Source organism: Pezoporus wallicus, unplaced genomic scaffold (assembly GCF_028554395.1).
Source record: "Pezoporus wallicus isolate ANWC-B61680 ecotype Strahan unplaced genomic scaffold, APGP_CSIRO_Pwel_v1 contig_5542, whole genome shotgun sequence".
NCBI lineage: Eukaryota > Metazoa > Chordata > Aves > Psittaciformes > Psittacidae > Pezoporus > Pezoporus wallicus.
Genome location: NW_026640165.1, coordinates 3,131,180 through 3,149,854, shown reverse-complemented (window position 1 = coordinate 3,149,854; position 18,675 = coordinate 3,131,180). Strand labels below are relative to the sequence as shown.

The following is an 18,675-nucleotide window of genomic DNA, read 5'->3' as shown; positions in this document are numbered from 1 at the left end:
ACACTTCATGCAGGCGCCCGCCGGCTATGTATGAGCAAGACTCAGCAGATGGAATTGCACAAAGGAAGACCCGAAGACAGTAACTGTCTCCATTGCTTTGTGTTTGTTAAAACTTGGTAAGCCAAGGGCTAATCCAGCTGACTCCGCTACTACTGCAGAGCGGTGCAGCCTCCTGCACATCCTGCCCTAACCCTACCTCAACATCCCTGAACCTGAGAGCAACTGACTTGCAGTTTGAAGGCTGGAATTTGGGTCTTAGTTGAAGACACATAGAGCTATCAACACGGTGCCTGAATTCCAGTGAACAGGCTAGTCAATAGAGGTGGTCAACACCAGAAGTATTCAGGTAGCCAGGTCAACCCCCACCCAAACAGTTTCTACTGGTAGAGGATTGATGCTTGTTTGTAAGTAGTCATGCACTAACCCAGGATTTAGATCTGCCTGCAACAGCATACATTCACAAAATGGAAGTTTCAAGGGGCATAGAACACCTGGCTCTCCTGCAAGTCATAGAATCATGGAATAGTTAGGGTTGGAAGGGACCTTAAGATCATTTAGTTCCAACCCCCCCTTCCATGGGCAGGGACACCTCATACTAAACCATGTCACCCAAGGCTCTGTCCAACCTGGCCTTGAACACCGCCAGGGATGGAGCATTCACAACTTCCCTGAGCAACCCATTCCAGTGCCTCACTACCCTAACAGGAAAGAATTTCCTCCTTATATCCAATCTAAACTTCCCCTGGTTAAGTTTTAATCCATTACCCCTTGTCCTGTCACTACAGTCCCTAATGATGAATCCCTCCCCCGCATCCCTATAGGCCCCCTTCAGATACTGGAAGGCTGCTATGAAGTCTCTACGCAGCCTTCTCTTCTCCAGGCTGAACAGCCACAACTTCCTCAGCCTGTCTTCATATGGGAGGTGCTCCAGTCCCCTGATCATCCTCATGGCCCTCCTCTGGACTTGTTCCAACAGTTCCATGTCCTTTTTATGTTGTGTGCAGTTCTGGTGTCCTCAATAGTCCAAGTGAGGTCTCACAAGAGCAGAGTAGAGGGGCAGGATCACCTTTGACCTGCTGGTCATGCTCCTTTTGATGCAGCCCAGGATACGGTTGGCTTTCTGGGCTGCAAGCACACACTGAAGCCGGCTCATGTTCAGTTTCTCATTAACCAACACCCCCAAGTCCTTCTCTGCAGGGCTGCTCTGAATCTCTTCTCTGCCCAACCTGTAGCTGTGCCTGGGATTGCTCCGACCCAGGTGTAGGACCTTGCACTTGGCACGGTTAAACTTCATAAGGCTGGCATCAGCCCACCTCACAAGCATGTCCAGGTCCCTCTGGATGGCATTCCTTCCCTCTAGCCTATCAATCGAACCACACAGCTTGGTGTCATCAGCAGACTTGCTGAGGGCGCACTCAATCCCACTGTCCATGTCAGCAACAAAGATGTTGAACAAGACCGGTCCCAACACCAATCCCTGAGGGACACCACTCGTTACTGGTCTCCAGCCAGAGAATGAGCCATTGACCACAACTCTTTGCATGCAGCCAACCAGCCAGTTCTTTATCCACCAAGTGGTCCACCTATCAAATTGACAAGTCCTTAAAGTATAAGTCAGAAACCTACTTAGCTCCTCTTTAAAAGAAATCACAAATATATCACTAAAAAGTTGTGGGGTTTTTATTTAAGTGTTTATATATCTCTGCTTTGGTTTAGAAATATGCAAGCTGTTGCTTTCTCCTCTGAATCACAAACTCAGCTGCTGCTGGTAGTGTATTCCACTAGCATGCAACAGTAAAACATACATTTCTAAACTTGCTACACTTCTGTATGAAAACCCACCCCGAATCCACTACCTTTACCTACATCTCAACATTTGTTAGTTAAACACTAAAATTACCTAACCAAGGCCGGTAATAATACATTGCCATTTTGTACAATAATTTGGTAAACAAATCATTTATTTTAAATTAAATCTTCATTGCACATAGGAAATAAAAAGAAAGTCTTCCAGTAAAAAGAATATCTTTTTTGCCTTAGAGCAACAGTTTAAACACATTCATTGCACCACATCCATGAGCAGAACCATTAATGAGAGAGACTACATCAGGACTGCTTGAATTCTAGTGTGTTAACACAGTTTACCACATAATCTATAGCCATCTTCAAAAAAATCATGTATGAGCAAAGATTAATTCCTAAATACTGTAAAGGTCACAGATGCCAAGAATTCTTCATTTCGGCTCAAGTTCAGAACTTGAGTAGCGGGGAATCCAGGTTTTCTTTGTTCACATCAGGACTCAGAGTGATAAGAGGTGAACTCAAATCAATTAGCTGAAAATAAATAACAATTTAGCTACTGTAGTCAGCTGTTGTGTATAACTAGCAGCAATAATCTCTAACAAGTCTTCAAGGACTTTTTTTTCTTGTTCAAGATTCCCATCAGCACCCAGAAAATGAGCACCACACAAAGGTGGTTCAGGTTTTTAAACATCTAGCTCATTCTTAGATAAGCACAAGCTTCTCACAAGGTGGTTATTTGCCCATACTCACTAAGAGCCTAAAAGGCTTTTCTGAGTTTCACAACTGTGCATATTGGAGTGACACAGTCACCCAGGCAGGGCAGAGCACTTCTGAGCATGCCTCCAGAAGTCACTTCTGTAATCCTCTTCTGAGATGCTTTGAAGGACCTGATAGTAAGTTGATCCCAGCTACGTCTAACATCACCAAAGGCTACATCCTCAAAGTTAGAACCATTTATCTGACAATGTCTAAAGGCTTCTACTAAAGGTTCAAGCCACTAGTGTACAAAAAAACATTTGCCCAGAAACATCTGTCAAATTTACTGAAGGTTCTAATGCACACCTTTCAACTAAGGAGGGTATTTGGAGAGGAGTTAAAGAGGAGAGACAGCCCTGCTTTTTTGCTGAAAATGAGCAGCTGCTCTTAAGAACTGGAAATACGCAAGAAAAGGAAAACAAGTCAGCATGCCTGGTGTGCTGAAGAAAGCATTCACTTCCTGCTCCAGAGCAGTTTCATTCTTTGACAACTGCTTTAAGCATCAAGTTCTTTCTCCATCCTCCTCCTTTTCCTATTTGCATATTGCTCACTGAGCTTCTTCAGAGCACACCAATTTTAAATATTACATTCTGTTTACTGAAGACCCCTTGTGTGTAGTATCATACTGAACATATGAGCTCATGTTAAATAATCCTTACAAGTACTGTGGAGCTGCTCTGCAAACAAAATACATGCAGCTATTTGACATTTTTCTGCTAGCATATTTGCACCAGAAGACTTAAATGTAACTTACCTTCACCTGCCCTGGGAACATGGGCTTTAGAGGAGTAATCTTACTCACTTCAGGAGTATTGGAAAGGTCAATCAGAGGTCTATTTTCACATTCCAAGATGTGTGGGAGAGATGTGTCTACTCCGATATCTACCAGTATGGCCTTAAAAAAAAAAAAAGGTTCAGATTTTCCCCTCGGTTCTTCATGCTTCTTTCATAAGGACTTAGGCAATTTATGCAGCCATAATAATCAAAAGAGAGGCTTAACGTACAGGTTGAGTATTTTTCATGCAGGATTATTTGCATGCAGTGTAAAATCTCAGCTCCTGCCATAGGCTGGCATCAAGAATAAGGAAAATGCAGCGAGACAAAGCAAAAGAGCTCCTTGGGGCATGAAACAATTTTTCACTTAAAAGCAGGTAAGTTCAAATAGAAAAGTAATAACTCTGAAATCATTTAGATTACTTGAGTGCAATTATTGTGCAATCTTACTTAGCCATATAACCTGTTCCATATACCTCCAAACTTTAGTCATGCTTTTTGTCCAGTTTAACTACTGTATACATGCACTAAATAGTTCTGTAACAGATACTTTGTGACATCAAGTAAGTCAACAAGGAAAATACCAATGCAGTTATATCAATTAATCTACAGATTATTCTGTAACTGAGTATTTGTAAATCAGTAGCCACTATGACAGGTTACTATTTCAGCACTACCAGTTCAGTCCTTTCTCCTTAGTGCCTGTGGAGTAGCAGCTTTCAACACGAAGCCAGTAGATTCTTGGGAAAGGGGAAAAAGTGTTTCCTCAACTAAATAAGTGACCCTTAACCAAGTTTACTACAGCATTTACTGCTACATGGGCTTTGGGGTTTAATCCTCATTCATTGTATGCAGATTTGCACTTCTGTTAGGTGCTAGAATGTAGCTACTTTATGGCTGCAATAGGAACTGCCTTGTGACTCTGCTTTTCTAATCAAATCCACAGTGATTTCATTGTACTTATCCAGAAGTGGAAATTTAATACCAAACTACAAGTAGTTGACCATTCAGCTTCCTTAGCAGAACAATCTTGGTAGAAACACTGAACAGATGTTCAGTGCTAAATATAAGCACTAGAGGGTGCACTAAATTAACAATTGGAGTTAATCCATTTTAACTTCATGTGTACTGGTTTTCCCTAATCCGTCATCTTTAAATAATTTCTTTTCAAGCAGTTTGCTTAGTACTGTAGAAAAATGTATCATTTCTTACCTCAGCTTTTTTCTCTTCAGCCAATTGATTTTGTACTTCAGCTTCCTTTAATTTGTTTTCTACTACTTCTGTAGCATTTTTTTCTGGTGAGAAGTTAAGTGCAAGAGGTAACACAGGTGGAGGAGATGTATCATCTTCTGAAGAAGATATCTGTGTCTTACTCTCTTTTGTCTGTTTAGAACTAGAGGAAAGAGCATTAAAGAGCATTAGCAATAACTCCATTCTTTAATCAGCATGAACTCCTAAAGACAGACAAGCCAATGCCCTTAACATTTTTTTTAAACCAAGTTTAAATGACCAAGGCTTCCCATATTTTCATCCAAAAGTATGCTAGTTACCTGCAAAATACAAGATATTTCATGCTGCAATAAATGTATAGCCTACCCATGTTAAAAAAAGCTAATTACTTCATATTTATGAAGAAATTAACCTTAAATTGACATATATATGCAGCCTAAGCTTCATACACAGGATTTTGGGGTGGGTTTCTTAGGCTTTGAAGAAACAACTAGCAAATGAGTATTGATACTGCATATCACTGAGAAACCCACTTCAGTCCCTGCTGAGAGGAAGTACTGACATAAACTGGAGGACCTGGGGTTGTAATCCCATTAATATGATAAAGTCATTGTAGAGAAAGTAATTGCTTCCTTGAGAGAAAAGCCTATTTTGGACATTTAGCCTAAGTAACATGACACATAGCAGCAGCTTTCTAGCCATGAATCATTCCTGCTTTAATATTGTTCATCTCCACTGACCATGAAACAAGCCTGCATACATATATATGCCACTTGTGAGATCATGTTGGGCAGATAATATGAAGATGACATTTTTACAGAAAAAAAAAATTAACAGCAGCATAGGATTCACCCATTCTGCAAGCAGTTCTTTCAGATGAAACACAGGTAAACCTGCTCAGAAAATGCAGTTATCAACTAAATCCTTGGCTTTTTTTTTACTGACACGTTAATAAAATGTGATTTTACAGAAGCACTGGCAACAGTATAAAGCAAAGTTAAGAGTAATAGATGATTTAACCTAGATGCTTCCCTTCATCAAAAGGCAACAGGAAAAACACCAACACCAAATCTGTTCTCAGACAGATACAAGTCTTAAGCTTCCTGCTAGCTCAAGAAATAAAAATAACTTCCTATTAGAGATTATAATTCTTTAATGTTACATACTGCAGTATTTCACTAGTCACAAGATATAAAGATATATTAGGCCTATACAGAATCTATGATCTATTCTAGCATTTTGCAGAGGTCCTTGAAACCTGAAAGTCATTATTAAAATTCATTTAGAGGCAGTTTCCCTACAACACATTTCGTATATGGAGGTTTGTCTTACCCAGCTCTAAGAGTCTTTTTGTTAGAAAAGCTGGAATTTTGGCAAACAGATGCAGCATGTGAAGAAAATGCCATTCTTGGTGCAGATCTAGGAGTCACTGCTGGAAAGCCTGAGATACGACGAAGAGGCGTAGGTAAACCAGACCGTTTCAGACTGGCAGGAGTCATGGACACAGACCTCTCAGAGAAACAAGCATTCTGAAAGAGCCCATCTTCAGAAGCTTTCACAGGAGTGCTCACTGCCATGGCACTGAAAAAGGAACATGCATTAGCCAAAAGCTTCTAGGAACCGTTTTATCCAAGCTATTCTACTAAACAATAGGATTCAGTTTCCCTTTGGTCAGTAAGGGACAGTAATTATCATAAAGTGAGAATCATAGCATAGTGATGCGGCAGGGGGGAGGGGAAGAGAAAGGGGAGGGACAGTGAAGTGTGTCTGGTTTTGTTGTTGTGAGTTGATTTTCTTTCTTTAATCAGTTCTAATAGGCATTAACACAGCTAACCTGGAGGGCCCAAAGGGACTAGACAGTAAAGTTAGAACTTTTAAAGATTGCTGTAGGACTCAGCCATGTTGCATTCTAAAAACAGTACATTCAGTTTTCAGTTCAGCCTTACCTTCCAAATGTGCCACAAAATGGTAAACCAATAGATGGTCCTGCCTTTGGTGCTGATCTGTTTGATGGTGTGTCTAAAGAGAAAACTTTTATTAGTTGTTATCCATATTATTTTTTAAGTAACAGATAACTTTCAGTTAAAATACTAATTCTTTCCAAGAGGTGGGCAGAAGTGCAATGAAACAAACAACAACCATTCAAGGTAACATTTGCTTTTAACAGGCAAGCTAGAAGACAGTTCTTGCAAAGTATGTGCTTACCTCCAGTCTTCACTGGAGCCTTAGCTTGACTTGTAGGAACTGACAAAGCTCTAGCCTTGGGCTTCGGACACAGGCTTCCTTTTGTTGCACTTCCCTCTTTATTATGCAGACTGGAAGCAGAGCTCAGCCTCTGAATTCCACTGCCTACAACCTCGGATGATGTTGCAGAAGCTGAAGATTTACTTAAGCTTACAGCACTAGATATTTTGGGAGTACTAACTGATCTTACTTGGCTCCTGGATGCCTCAGCATTGGCAGCCTGCAGAGATGACGCTTTGGTAGGTCTGACAAAGGCTGACCTGTTTGTACTAGATGAAAGCTTAGAGCCACTCACACTAACTTTTGAAGACATGCTTGGCTTTCCTGAAACAGAAAGTTAAGTTATACTTCTGAATTGTTGCTTATTGCTAAGTTTTTGACTAAGCAGAATATGCTCACAAAAGGAAAAAAAACAAGCTAATTTAAATATAAACTTAAATATTGTAAACAACTCAGCTTTAAGAACACATACAGCTACTGAAAACTTACTCCCTGAATCCTCCACCAATCTCATCTTAGAAAGTCTCCTCACCAAATTCCAAATTACTGCAATCAAGTCAAAGAATATTCTTCAAGAACTGCCAAAACAGCTTGCAGATTCAAGTTCCATTTTCAACATTTCCTCACAGCATAGTTGGCTATGTTCCCTTAAGCAGGCATTCAAGAAGGTAATAGTTCAAGTTACACTGATCAACACCATGGGCTGAACTCCCCCACAAATGCTTTTCTTAGTTTTCTGTATGATTCTTTTAGTCTAGTTGGTTGCTTTCATTAATAGGATGAGTCTCAACTAGACACTTCCATCATGTAAAATTATTCTTAAGCTTTAACTTTTACTGACTGATACACTATTATCCATCCAGAAACAAATTACAAATTAAAAACTTGCAGTAACTTGATTATCTTGATAGATCCTACAAGAACTGTGGTGCTTACATCTGTCAGTACTTTACAAACAGTATAAGCCCAAGATTACTCTTTAGTCCACAGGGATTTACTGGGCTACAAAATTTTATTCTCCATTCCAAACACTTACTGCTTGTATATACTGGACACCACTAAAACATACCCAAACCCAAAATCCAAGATATGCTTAGCTATTTCAAAATTGATTTGTGGCACAAATGTGTAAGTGATTACCATTTTTTCCTATGGGAGAAATGGGTAAACTTGAATTCAGACTCAAGTTTATGCTGGAAAATGATGACAAAGATGATGTAATCTTTCTTGGGACACCGACACCAGGAAGTTTCAGATGTGTTACCTTCTTTAAGCCAGGCTGAATCAAAGAATAGAATTTATTCAAAATCAAATAAGAATTATTTAACACATTATTTTACTGTGCTTTTTCTTGGTTTTACCACTTTGTGTAAATTTTAGAGAAGATCCTTCCTCAGATTACAGTTTTTAAAGTGAACTTTCTCAGAAACAGTTCATTATATTGGGTTATTACACAGAACTAGAACATGAGATCAAGGAGGGAGGCTTGCTGTTTCTATTCCTGCCACAAACTTGAGTATGGACCTACAGAATAAAATGAGTAATCCAGGCACTAGTATATGCTGGGCAACAGCCAGCTTTATAGGAAAGGCTCCGAGTGTGCTGGTGGACAAGCTGAACATGAGCCAGCAACATACAGTTGCAGCAAAGAATGGTAACAGTATCTTGTGCTGCATTAAGAGTGCTGCCAGCAGGTGGAGAGAGGTCATCTTTCCCTTCTGATCACCACTGGGAAGGCCACACCTCAGGATCTGTGTCCAGTTCAAAGCTCCCCAGTATGGGAGTGATTTGGAGCTACTGGAGAGAGTTCAGCAAAGGGCCACTAAGATAATTTAGGGACTGGAGCATCTCTCATCTGAGTGAAGGTTTAGAGAGCTGGGACTGTTGAGCCTAGAGAAGGCTCAAGAAGGATCTCATCAACATATACAAATATCTGAAAAGACAGTGTCCAGTGGTGCCCAGTGACAGGACCAGAGACAATGGGCACAGGCTGAAACACAGTAAATCCAACATATATATAGTTGCTCTTGAATATGTTGTGTTATAACCTTAGAACACACATTCAAGAACAGCATTTACAGAACAGAGACTGCTTTAAAGCGATTATACACATGACAATATAGCTTTAAATTAGAAAGCAAACTATATTCATTTTTTTCTTCTTATCAGAACATCACAAAAATATTTTCACATTAAGAATGCTTGCCATTACCTTACTTGGTGCAGGAAGGGCTTTTTTATCTTGTGCTGAGGAACTGCCACTCAAGGAAGACTCAAAGACCTCTGAATAAGCACTAGATTTATCAGAAATTAGATCTTCAGGCAATCCCATGCTGTTCAAGTCTCCTTTTGTAGAAATATTTGGATGTTTTCCTAGTTTGGGCTGCAAATTTCAATGAAACATTTTAAAAGCTACTCGTGTCTAGAAACCACTATAAAGCTTTTGACACAAATTGATCTTGTTAAGAAACTAAAATAAGAGTTAGTGAAGGTTTTGAACCCAGTCAAGTCCTTAGTGACATTAAGTCACCAAGGACAGCGCAGTAATTTTACCAGCAAAGACCCCAATATTTAAACAGAAACCAGGAATAATATCATTCACAAAACCAGAATACAGTGGAACACAAATTTGCCGGCAGATGCTGTATAATGTCATAATATATAAACTAGTTGGATACTACACCATAGTATCTTGCCCTGACTTTTTTGTATATATTAATGTTTCCTGCCTAAAGATCTTATGAAGTAAAGAAACGCTGGATTAAAGTTCACCTTTAAAAATAAAGCTTGTAGATAGTTCAAACATTCCTAACACATAAAGGCTATGTTTAATGAAAATATTGTTGCTCAGAATCTATCTTTACCTCTTCAGTAGTCAACAAATGGCTTTTTCCAAGAGTAGATGAAGGTTGTGCCATTGGCAGTTTGCCAGTTGCCTTCATGTTTCCTTCCTTAGTTTTCTGTGTTTGTGTCAGAGGTGAACTGGCAATTTTTGTAGGAGATAAAAGAACTTTAACAGGGCTTGTTTGAACATGTGTTTCAGCATCTGACAAAAGTTTATCTGATTCCTTCTGGAAACAAGGTGGCAGCTGACATGCTGGGCTTTCCCACACACAGTATGTCTCTCTTTTAACAGCCCTGGGACTCGCCTCTATATTTTGGTTCCTCAGCATTTTTAATTTTGCCTTTGAGTCCTCCACAAATGTTTCTGTAATCTTGTTTTCCAATTCTTCAGGTTGTTTTATTTTAGTCTGTTCATTCTTGCTTCCAGTCTCTATCTGCAGTGCTAAGAGACGAGCTTCTTTGAAGATTTTCACGAATTTCTCTCCTGTAAGTGGGCTCCACATGAGTTTATCATCACAAACAGATGCACTCTCTTTTTCAGCACTTTGTGCTTCAATATTGACAGAAATACATTTTTCTTTGTGTCCCAAAGGTCCCATAAAAACTTCATCTTCACTTCCACTGCAAAGAAAAATAAGTCAGCCCAGCACCTACCATGTGTCAATTTTAAAGGTATATTTACCTGCAGAATCTTCCCTTACCTTGCTGGAGACAGCGAAAGGTCAAAATCAAACTGTTCATCAGACAGAAGAGGAAAGTCTGAAACTGTAACAAGAAGAACTTTATCGCAGTAGGGATTTCAATAAAATGATTGCATTATGCTTTGACAATTTGGTGAAGCTGATGCCAGATGGCAAAGGAAGTTTTAGCTACCAGGTTCAAATAATTAAAATAATAAAGGCATATTTTAGGACAAAAATTAAAGGTAAACTGTGAATATGATCATAGTTGTGATAGATGCCCAAATATGATGAAAGATCTCAATGCCGATTCCTAAGGATCCATAACAGGAATATGAAATCTGGCTGTGGGGAAGGGTATTAACAGCCTCCAGTCAAGAAAAGTAAGAACACATATAATCTAGAGCTGCAAAATACAGTTGTCCTACCAATCAAATCTTTTGCAGTTCAAACCACCACAGGACAGTAAAAGAAGCCAGTGGGAAAGATTCATTTTACTGTTAGCTAATATGTACACTATTAATTGAATCAGCAGCAAACAGATAAGGAAAGGGGAGGAGCTCAGATTAGATATATAGAAGAGTAGTTGATAACATGTTGCCACTGCACATGCTCTAGCACCAGTGCTCCCTCACAAATTCTTGGGGCTGGTTGGAGGTCTGACATCGGCAACAGCAGCCCATCCAAGGACATGAGTATACAGAACAAGATGTGAAGCAGATACAGGAGGTCTGCAGATCTGAACTGGCTTAGCTTTTAATAAGGGATACAGTAGGTAGAAAATACCCCAACTTGTCCTCCACTTACCATTACTCATGCAAATATCCGTTTTTTCCTCAATCACATAACTTGAGCAAGATGCTGCCTTTTCTTTTGCTTCCTCCATAGTGCCTGGGAAATACAGAATTACCTATATAGTAGGTTTAAGAAAACCAATAAGGTCGCAGAATTTTATAATACTGCCAAATTATCATGGAGGCAAACATTCCTTTTGAAGACTCCTACATGTTATGTTTAAGGACACCAACATGTTTTATGTTTTAACATAAACAGAGGAATGCTTTATCTCTGAAAAAGCATTCAAACACAGCAGTGATGCCTAGAATTTATGAAATTCCATAATGCAAATTCTGCATTCAACAGCTGGACTCTTTACATGAATACAGCTGCAGTGCGCAGCAGAAGGCTGCTACCACCACAGGCTAAAACCCCTTTTTACGGCACTAATCCTAGGCTAGCTCGGCTCCACAGGATGAAACGCATGCTGTGCTTCAGACAGTACCTTTCGTTTGTGCCCAGAAACGCACCACATACGACATTCCTGTAAGCAAAGGTAGCCTCGTCCCTGCCTTAACACCTTAACCTGCTCAGGCTTGGCCAAGAGGTTAGCCCGGACACCCTCAGAAAGGAGAAGCTGCCCTGTGCGCGCGGAGCTGCTCGCATACCGCCCTCCGCCTCACCTCAGGGGAGCTCGCACGGTCGCCACACCCCCGACCACAACGCTGCTTACACCTCTAGCTGTGGCGGCCGCCGCTACCGGCGGAGGCCCTCTGTCGCCCCAGCCGCCACCCCCCGGCGTCCTGGTCACCGAGGGGGCGGCTGGGGTGACCGAGGGCCCCCGCCAGTAGCGGCCTCCGCCGCTCTACTCACCTCCTTAGGGCGGCCACGCACCGAACAGCGTAGCGGTGGCGACCGGACGTTTAAAATCGCCCTCCACTCACGTGACGCACTCCGCGACCTCTCATTGGCACGTTTGAACGATACAGGCACCGCAGGGCAGTTTGGGGTTTGTAGTTAGCTCCCGAACGGCCGGCGGTGTTACTGAGAGGACCGCTCTTCACCTCACATACTTAACCAGTTATTAATAGACTAAATCTATGTAATCGCGGTCTGAAGGGTTGGATAAGCTTTAAGGCTCCTTCCAACCCAAACAGCTCTGTGACTGACTGAAAGAATAAGCTTTGAAGCAGGCCTATTGCAGAATGAAAACCAGGAAAACGCCGCTCTTCCACATCTCTTCTGACATCTAATGCTGTCCAGCGCTTAGGGTTTTCTCTTAATATATGTACGACCTCAGAAATTGCAGTCGAGTGATGTATTCTGTGCTGAGTATTTGGTATGGCGGAATCACTGGATTGGAATTGAGCAGCTGAATAAGAATGGTTAACCATGATTTTTACATAGATACAATATTTTGTAACCCTTCCTCTGCTTGGCATCTTATATGTTTTCTTCTCTATTTTGGCATCTTTCATGGAGCCTTGCAAGCAGTACACATGCAACTTCGGTACATAGCAAGTATCCTATGCATTGGCTAATATGCATAGTAAAGGACTGGGACAAGCCACTAGGCTTAATACGAACATGCTCATTTCTCACCTTTTCTCCCTCTCCATCACCGCAGGAGCCCCTCCTGGCTAGAAATGTCGGGGGAAGTGTCAGGCTCTGTTGTGTTTAAAACAGGCTGATCGTCATTGTTACAGAGTTTCTGTCTTTCAGCTTTTCAGCTCAGGGTTTTATACCTGTTCTCTTTGTATTTTTCATGGGTCCTTGAATTGCTATTACTGATGTTACAATTTCAATTCTACATTTACCATTCTTCTCCTGCTTTGCTCTAGCCTATAGAATTTCACTAATAGCTCAACAGCAATTCTTTTTCAGTAAGTTGAGCAAGGGTCCATGGCTGTATTAACAAAACTGGGCCATGTGCATTATAAAGGATAATTTTCCACAAAGAAAAATTATGATAGAAGAATAAAAGTCAGGAGATTTCAAGAGTGTATTATAAGACCAAAAATCCACAATCTTACACTTCTGAGATGAGGCTCACACATACCTCCTTTTGCTTAGTTCAGTCAAAAAATGAAAGCATCAGTAAGAAAAAGAAAACCAAGATTAAATTAGTAGGGAAAAGGGCAAATAGGCTGTAATGTAGGAAAAAAAAATATAAAGAAAACTAAAATCATACAGGAAAAATTCAGTGTATGCCTTTCAGTGGGGCATCTACCACTCTTTGTATGCTATTTATGAAAACAAAATCCAAAAGTTATAACTGCCTATCTTTTCAGGATCAGGTCTGAAAGAGCTAGAAGTGATTCAAGTCAATAATTCTTTACTGATGTCTGAATTTCTTCTCCCAAACCATTGTAATATTTCAATTTTTCTATATTTAATATATTACTAATAATGAAGAATGATATGATGTCCTTGGTAGCTCCATTGGTTCCGGTGACACAGTTTTACTCACATAACCACTGGAAGCATGCAGCACATACCCTTCGTTGAAATGCACGCTGACGTACTGGTCTTGTAACAAGTTTACTTAAAAGAAATGGAAATTCAATCAGTTTCTATTAAATGTTCACAGTGTCAAAGAAATTAAAATAGCTCTTTTTAGAAATTATATTTATGGAAAAGAGTTTTAAGACTGCTGAGAGTATAAGTCAACAAGCTCAGGCTTAATTTTCTGGAGTGTGATACCCCAAGACTTATTTAGAAATTGCTAACTGTTGTAATAAAACTGAAGGAACCAATTTCATTTATATAAAAATACAAATGCTGTGTGAAGGAAAGGCAAAAGCGTTTAGAAATGCACCAGAACTGTAAGTTCAGATCTTTCTTAAGAGCAATTATATGTGTCAACCAGCTTAAAATAACAGTTAAATGACAAATAAGGTTTGGGGGTTTTTGTATATAGTTTAAAGATGATGCAAGAAGGTGTTCCCATTTTGTTCTGGGAAAGAAGGGCTTTGGCCTCTTTCTCTAAACTACAAATTTAAATGTGTTGATTCAAAAGCCCAACAAATAATTACTAGACCATTGGATTTATTATTCTAAACCCACTGTTAACCCAGCTAATCATGCAATGCCCAAGGTTTGGGAGAACTTCTGCCAATTAACTGGAGGTCAGGGAAGAGTAGGATATATGTGACTGTTACTAACCCTAAATGTCCAAAATGTCTTCTTTTGTGATTATTGAGTATGATTGTATTATAAAAGTTAAGATTATTAAAGAAGGCATGTACTTTTCCATTAAAATATTATAATATTAGGGCACATTTAAGTGCTGGTGGCTTGAAATTTCACTCCAGGCAAGTTAAACCAAATTGTAGTTGTGAAAGGAACTAAGGTTTTACCCCAAAATAGCCTGTGATCTAATAGAAAGTAGTTCTAAGTTACAGCTCATCCTGCATTTTTCATCACCAGCACCCTCCATCTGTGCATTACTTGTGTTGCTATGAATTTGGCAACCCTTCAGCAGCGAGCTACTGTTTATAAGAAGGGATCCCAGCAGCTAAAAGAAGCCAGTCGTTGGGATTACTCATTACTTGCCTTTTGAGCTGCTCCAGGGAATTTCTTGAAGAACTATGTCAAAATCAGCTTTAGAAAACCAGTAATTTGAGAACTTCGATTGACCAGACTAGTGTTGGTCAAGTTGGTGGGATTGGAAGGAGGATTCTTTTTGTTGGTACCGAGTGAAGATTTTCCTCTTTTGTGCAAGGAAAAAAGAGCATTAAAAAGGCCTTTTTTCTCTCTGCAAGAAGAAATCTGACGCATTGGGAACTCAATTACCAAGACACCATGAATGCTTCCAGGAGGTAAGCTGCATATACATATATTCCCCTTAGGTGGGAATAGGAAAGCAAACTACTGACAGAATATTCCTCTCATGGTCTTCACATGATGCTGCAATATGATAATGAACTGTTATTTGATTTACACAAGGTAGAAGGTAGCCCTTGTCCTGATACCAGTGTTAAATGTGTATTTCTAATTCTGCAACTGCTTTATGTAGTCTCAGCTGCAGAATGTCTGTTTTATTGATGCATTGCCTTTTGCAGATTACACTTCCTAGTCTTTCATTTTTAAGAGATCAGTTTTGACAGCTCTTTTCTATGTGTGCATAAGCATAAATATGATTTGTCTTTAAAAGCTCTTTACTTGTAAGCTGTATCTGCAGTAACGTTTTTGGTAACTCTTACACTTTGGTGATAATAACAGCAGGAACATGCATGAACCAGAGCTGTACTATGGCTAATACTTCGGAGACCCCTTCCTAAGCTGCATGAAAATCACAAGCTGATTGACCTTTTGGCATTCCACTTCAGGTGGAATTATGGACACTCAACATTTTTTTTCTCTTAAAAAAAAAAAAAAACAACAAACCAAAAAACAGAAAAAGAAGCAGGCCCACCGGGGCTTAGCAGACGAATTTCAGTGGAGATAATAAGGGGAGGTCAGCTACCATAGGTTAATATTTCTGCTTTCAAACCATTTGGGAAAGGTGGCAAACCAATGTAAAATTTAACTCCAGAGAATCCAGGAGGTATGCTTTGTGTAGTTACTGCTGATTGCTACCTTTGGCTAATGAGCACCTTGACACAGACTGCCAAGGGAAGTCCCCTCTGAAAAGCGGAGATAGAAACACATTATGAGAGCAGGATGGGAAGCTCACATAGCACAGACTGTGCTTATTCCCCCGGATTAAAGGTTTGAAAACTGGTTATTTTTTTTTAAACCTTCCCACTTTCATAATATTGCAAAATTAAGGGTATGTTTTTTCTCATACAACTGATCTGTATCAACAGTGACGAGAAAAAGCACTGTGCATTCTCTAACAAGCTCATACCCAGTCTCTCTGCCTGTCAGTGGGAGAAAGATACCAAATGGCTGGTGTTTTTTTGCATTTCCAATTATGGAAATTAATTTATTAGCCCCATACAGCTTGAAGAGCTCTTTCCCAAATCTAGTCAATGATACAATGCACACCCTGTGCTTCATTATAAACACTGTTAATAAAAAGAATTCTTTTTAATCTTAATCATGCTTTTTGTTATGGCAGGATACATTCTCTCCGTGCTCACAGACAGAAAACCAATGGCAGCAAAAGTGAGAACTGGCACAGCACCTCTGGGTTCAAGGACCAGCATGGAGATGATCTTGCTACAGTCCATACCCTTTACACAGTGATTGTCATGATCCTTCTAATGGCAATCTGGGGAGCCTGGTCAAGAAAGGATTCATCCTGATAGCAGCAATACACTTTCTTTGTCAAATATTTAATGGAATATTTCTGTCAATTACCCATACCTGGGAGGTACAAAAAAAAAAAATGGTCTCAGCATATTACAGTTTGCTTGAAACTGCTTAAAATATTGCTATGTGTGAAACTGAAACTGTGAAGCAATTTAGTTGTCAATATACAGAACATGACTGTGAATAACATAACCTGTTTGCACAGTACACGTTTATATTACCCATCGCATGTATATGAAACTTACCTTAAGCACAATATGCTAGCAAGAAGAGTTCTGCTTATGTTTTTGTTGGTCAGTGTTTTGTAGAGAAACCTCAGCTTTCCATTTTTGAACTTCAGTTGTCAGTGTCTACCTCTGCTAAGGTTACCTGTTCGAATCCATCATAAAACATATACTATAAGCAAGCAAATAATCTGCCATGTCACAACATCATAAGAAAACAAATAAATTAACAAAACCAGCTATCCTGCAAGCAAAGGAAGACCTATGAAGCAATCAAATTCTCATCTCTGTTGCTGAAGAGTTTATATGGGACTTGCACCTGCATATTTTTAACCTGTGGTAATGCCTTTGTAAACTCAGGAATAAAATAATGAAATAAACTATATTTGTAAGCATCCTTTATGGCAGAACCAACTGGCTCATCTTCAGTCTTATACCAATATATTTAATTCATCTTCAATAACTGCTTGCTTTTCCATAGTTCATTAAAATACCTCATGGCCATACCAATTTCTACAGACACCAGCCCACACTTGATGGAGGGTATTCCATATTCCCATGTTTTCAGGGAACTCTACTCAGAAAACCTGCAAGCTTTATGGAAATACAGCCAGTTGGCAGCCTCTGTTACACTCTTGGTTGTGTGGTTGCTTACTCCTGATGAGCTCAGGTTAACGGACTGGAAGCTCTGAGGGGCAATGGCTGTTGGGAACAATAGTTCAAGCTTTTGGAGTTTAAACTCAGCTTAAACCCCAAATTCCAGCATTGTATAAACTAACAAACAGTATCCTAATAAACAAAGAAGAACTGCAAGATATTCTGAATACTTAGGAAGAGATAGATTTATATCTTTGTAATTACAGAGCACCAGTAGGGAACACAATTCTGTTAAGTGTTGCATACCGCATTTTGGTATCCATCCATAATTAGGAGGGGCACATAAACTAAAATGTTTCTGCAAAGACCTACCTGGCACACTTCGAGGAGTGCTTACAAGCACAGTGTAGCATCAGGGATGCCTGCATCAGCTCTCCCAGCAGGTGTGGGTGCTGGAATTGGTGTTCCTGTACCTATGCAGCACTGCACCACTCCAAACGAATGTCCTTGTTAAGGTACCACCTCATTATGATTAACATGGGAGCAGAGCTTTGATGGTGATCTCTGAAGAACAGCATACAAAGGAATAATATTTTAAAAATGATTATTAGCACATTAAATAACTTGTCATAAGACATAGGGAACCCAGCCGTAAACCATGCAGCATAAACTAATATTGCAAGTGAAAGCAAAAGGATGGTCCCTCTCTTGTAAACATACCATTGAAGCACACTAGAAGAGAGAGGGATTTAGACATACTGACAGCAGCACAAAAACCTGTGTGACTGGGATTGTGTGACAAGCGATGGCCTCAGTGCACTGGATGTGTACCGTCGTCAAGGCTTCTGCAGGAGAGGGAGTTTTTGCAGCGGGTCAAAGAGTGGTACTGAATAATCATCTATTTTGAAAACGATGAAGGGAGGTTCCCCTACCTGAAGCAGGCACAGAAGGAGGCCTGAAGCTGTTGCTTTGAAATCACAAGGCAAAAGGGTATGCTTAGGCTATAGGAGACTGATGTGAACTGTGAAGGTCTTTGGAAATAAAAGCAGACAGGTAAAAGCATCTCAGGATGGCAGAAGAGAGGAAGCCAGTGAACAGAGCTGGGAGGGGGCTCACTTAATGGTGAGGGGAACTCACTCATGGAACTGGTCACTGACAGCTGATGGGGATTTTTCCTTTGCTTAAAATTTTGTAAACTGGATTGGCTATTTGTCCTAACATGCATAGCTTTTAGAAACATGCATTTTACTAATATCAAACACACAGTTCAGAGGTGCACAGGCTGCAGCTCACAAATTGAACTGTCAGGTCAGTGAACCTGCATTGCTTGTGCTGTTGATCACAGTGGCCTGCAGATGTGGCTGCACAGCACTCAGGAAGAGCCATCTTGGTGCAAGGCAGACTACCCTTTGCTGCTCTCTTTCCCTGCAGAACCTCTGACTGCCTGTTTTACATCACTGTGAGATTTCCTATGTGCCAAAATACAC

The 18,675-nt window shown here is 40.1% G+C and overlaps 1 protein-coding gene and 1 long non-coding RNA gene across 3 annotated transcripts; one reads left to right on the top strand and one right to left on the bottom strand.

Moving 5' to 3' along the window:
- Positions 1-2,119: 2,119 nt before the first annotated feature.
- GTSE1 (G2 and S-phase expressed 1) lies at positions 2,120-11,242 on the bottom strand. Its single transcript, XM_057417820.1, has 11 exons — positions 11,139-11,242; positions 10,353-10,416; positions 9,672-10,272; positions 9,020-9,190; positions 7,948-8,086; positions 6,769-7,131; positions 6,510-6,582; positions 5,896-6,144; positions 4,546-4,726; positions 3,314-3,454; positions 2,120-2,334 (listed from the first exon to the last, which is right to left on the bottom strand). Exons 1-11 carry the CDS (start codon positions 11,215-11,217, stop codon positions 2,251-2,253), a joined length of 2,145 nt encoding a protein of 714 aa, XP_057273803.1. The 5' UTR covers positions 11,218-11,242; the 3' UTR covers positions 2,120-2,250.
- A 1,085-nt stretch (positions 11,243-12,327) lies between these two features.
- On the top strand, positions 12,328-16,971 carry LOC130603797 (uncharacterized). Of its 2 annotated transcripts, XR_008973284.1 has the most exons (3): positions 12,328-12,447; positions 14,538-14,929; positions 16,174-16,971. It is a non-coding gene; the product is annotated as an uncharacterized LOC130603797 (long non-coding RNA). The 2 variants fall into 2 exon arrangements; XR_008973283.1 differs by lacking the exon at positions 12,328-12,447 and having other exon boundaries at positions 12,888-14,929.
- The last annotated feature ends 1,704 nt before the right edge of the window (positions 16,972-18,675 follow it).

What these genes read in the sequence shown, in the direction of transcription:
- GTSE1 (XM_057417820.1), bottom strand. Translation starts at nt 11,217, where the DNA reads ATGGAGGAAGCAAAAGAAAAGGCAGCATCTTGCTCAAGTTATGTGATT. An exon ending in CCCTTCCTGCACCAAGTAAG is followed by an intron (nt 8,087 to 9,019) that starts GTAATGGCAAGC and finishes TCTTTGATTCAG; the next exon opens with CCTGGCTTAAAGAAGGTAAC. An exon ending in CTGAAGAGAAAAAAGCTGAG is followed by an intron (nt 3,455 to 4,545) that starts GTAAGAAATGAT and finishes TTTTTTTTTAAG; the next exon opens with GCCATACTGGTAGATATCGG.